The following is a 2,500-nucleotide window of genomic DNA, read 5'->3' as shown; positions in this document are numbered from 1 at the left end:
TATACGATTTCTTGAGCCATTTTTCCTTTTTTTTCGTTCCTACTGCGACCATTTTTCATTTACTTTTTTTCTCTCTCTCCCCGCAGTATAAATTGTTGTTTTCTTCCCAGTGATAAATGGTGCAGGTAAAGTAGAACTTAAGGTTTGTCATTTACGTGTTGGCAATTCCAACATTTATCATGAGAAATGGAAACACGTGTTTGCTTACATGATGCATGGCATCAAGCATTTGGTTTTGAGACATGCACTATCGACATAGGAATTATGAAATATGATATCATAGACTGCTGTATAGAAAAAATGTGCGCGTGTATCTGAGTGAATTCCTTTTTACATACACACATATATATAAGTATATGTGTGTATGTGTATGTGTGTGTACACACACACACACACACACACAGACACACACACACACACACACACACACACACACACACACACACACACACACACACACACACACACATATATATATATATATATATATATATATATATATATATATATATATGATTATATATACATATACATATGTATGTACACACACACACATAAATTATATATATATATATATATATATATATATTTATATATATATATATATATATATCTATATATATACACACATATATATATATATATATATATATATATATTGCCTAAAGAAAAAAGAAATATGAAATTCAGTGAACATGAGCGAAGTGGGGGGCGTGGCGTGAAGGAGGTGAGCGCCGCTTCGTTCTTACCCGCAACAAGTAGTAGAAGAGCGAAGCCCACGAGGCAGGTCCAGGACCCCCGCCGTCCACCCACGCTGGCGAACGCCTCGTGGCTCCACATGCTTCCCGGGGCGGCGTCGAAGGAAACTCCAAGACCTCTGTGGCCTCTCGCCCTCGAACGCTAGCAGGAAGGGACACACGAGATCCTTGAAGTTGTGAAGTGAGTGAGAAAGTCTTACAAACGGGTCTTACCGGATTGCTAATTTTGTTTCAGTGTCTTTGCAAGATTGGAATTGCATGGTACGAGTCGAGCATGGGATACTAATCGAGAACTTTAGCCAATGGACTACAGTGAGAACAAATTCGAGTGAGGAAACCGCGAGACTTGAGCTCCGAGCGCGCGATGACTGGAGCTGGGAGGACGAGCAGAGCGGTGTTGCCTCTCCCGGCGCCGCGCGACCACTGGCGGGAAAGTGAGTCGAAAGAGCGGCAGATCGACGGTGCAGCGAGGCCGGCCCCAGCCAGAATTTTCCTTCAATAATGCCCTTCACTCTGGATCTCATGCTTGAGAACTGGATTTGCGCCGCGTGATCTATCATCGTTGATGGACGGAATTTAAAGGATGCATTTCCCTGCACTTGCAAGGGATATTTTGTTGTTGTTGTTAGCTACGTTAGCAATACAGATAGTTTACAAGTTCTTGAACTTCAAGGAGCTAACAACTCATACATTATACATTCTGAAATTTCAATATACATTATCCCCTAGATTATGCAAGCATCTGCACAGGACGTTAAACTTAAGAACTCTTTCATGGACATAATTTATGTGAATGTGTATAAGCTACTTATCCCGGGGGAGAAAGAGGATAGAAGGGGGATGGTAGCAAAAAAAAATGATTATTATTTCTCAGTAGTTCTAAGAAATCCAGATTTTGCAATTATAAGATGTTTCTCAGTGTCTCAACATCGTTTAAATCGTAAAAAAAAAACTTTAATACGCATTACCAACCTTAAAGGTACGTGTGCGTTATACGTGTACCCAAAATGAACAAATTCCTAAAGTGTACGCCTGGCATTTTATTAGATTTTCACTTATCATACCTCCAAATTTATTCCATAACTTCGCGTATTATCCAATCTGCCTATAATCGACAATCTGCCCACACGTGTAAAGGGATATCAAAGGCTTATCCTGCGACCGAAGCCTTGTAACACATCTCGATGTTCTCTGGAGATGGCTCGGAATATGCTTGACAGGACTGCGTCTTTAAATGCGCTATGGATGTACCATCTGCCTCTAATTCCATACATAGAATGACCTGGTAACAAAAGCGATTATTCTTTGTACCATCAAATATGCAATTTACAACATCATATCTAATTTTACTTACGCACACACACATACGGACATACGGTGCGTTGCCATATGCATTTTATAACAAGGTCGGATATTAAGTATTTTCATTGATTCAGGTGTTTACTCTGTAAAATTTACAAGATATGAATCGCATAGTTACATTTCTAAATCACAACGTGCATATAGGATTGTCTGCTATATTCCCTGAAACTTTTATACGTTATGTTCGAGGAAAAAATATTCAAAGTAACAAGGAAAAATAGACTCATAGTAACATATATAAACGAGAGGGTACAGTCAACCTTTTAGTTTTGCTGAATTGTACTTTGATACTGACCCACAAAATACATGAACATACATACGAGATACTGATACAATACTGATACTGATACGAGATACAAGTAAACCCGAAAATTACGAAC

At 39.0% G+C, this 2,500-nt stretch overlaps 1 protein-coding gene across 5 annotated transcripts in view; it reads right to left on the bottom strand.

Moving 5' to 3' along the window:
* Hasp (Hig-anchoring scaffold protein) overlaps positions 1-1,173 on the bottom strand; it is a 307,865-nt gene extending 306,692 nt beyond the window's left edge. For all 5 annotated transcript variants that reach the window (XM_086540143.1, XM_086540146.1, XM_086540147.1 and 2 more), the window contains exon 1: positions 750-1,173. In XM_086540143.1, coding sequence (XP_086396269.1) covers positions 750-840 — 91 coding nt within the window. In that variant the 5' untranslated portion in view covers positions 841-1,173. The remainder of the gene's footprint in view (positions 1-749) is intronic.
* Between the last annotated feature and the right edge of the window lie 1,327 nt (positions 1,174-2,500).

Source organism: Penaeus japonicus, unplaced genomic scaffold, assembly GCF_977035675.1.
Source record: "Penaeus japonicus unplaced genomic scaffold, GWHDUDI00000001_assembly GWHDUDI00000009, whole genome shotgun sequence".
In the NCBI taxonomy this organism is placed as follows: Eukaryota; Metazoa; Arthropoda; class Malacostraca; order Decapoda; family Penaeidae; genus Penaeus; species Penaeus japonicus.
This window is presented reverse-complemented; position numbering and strand designations above follow the sequence as displayed.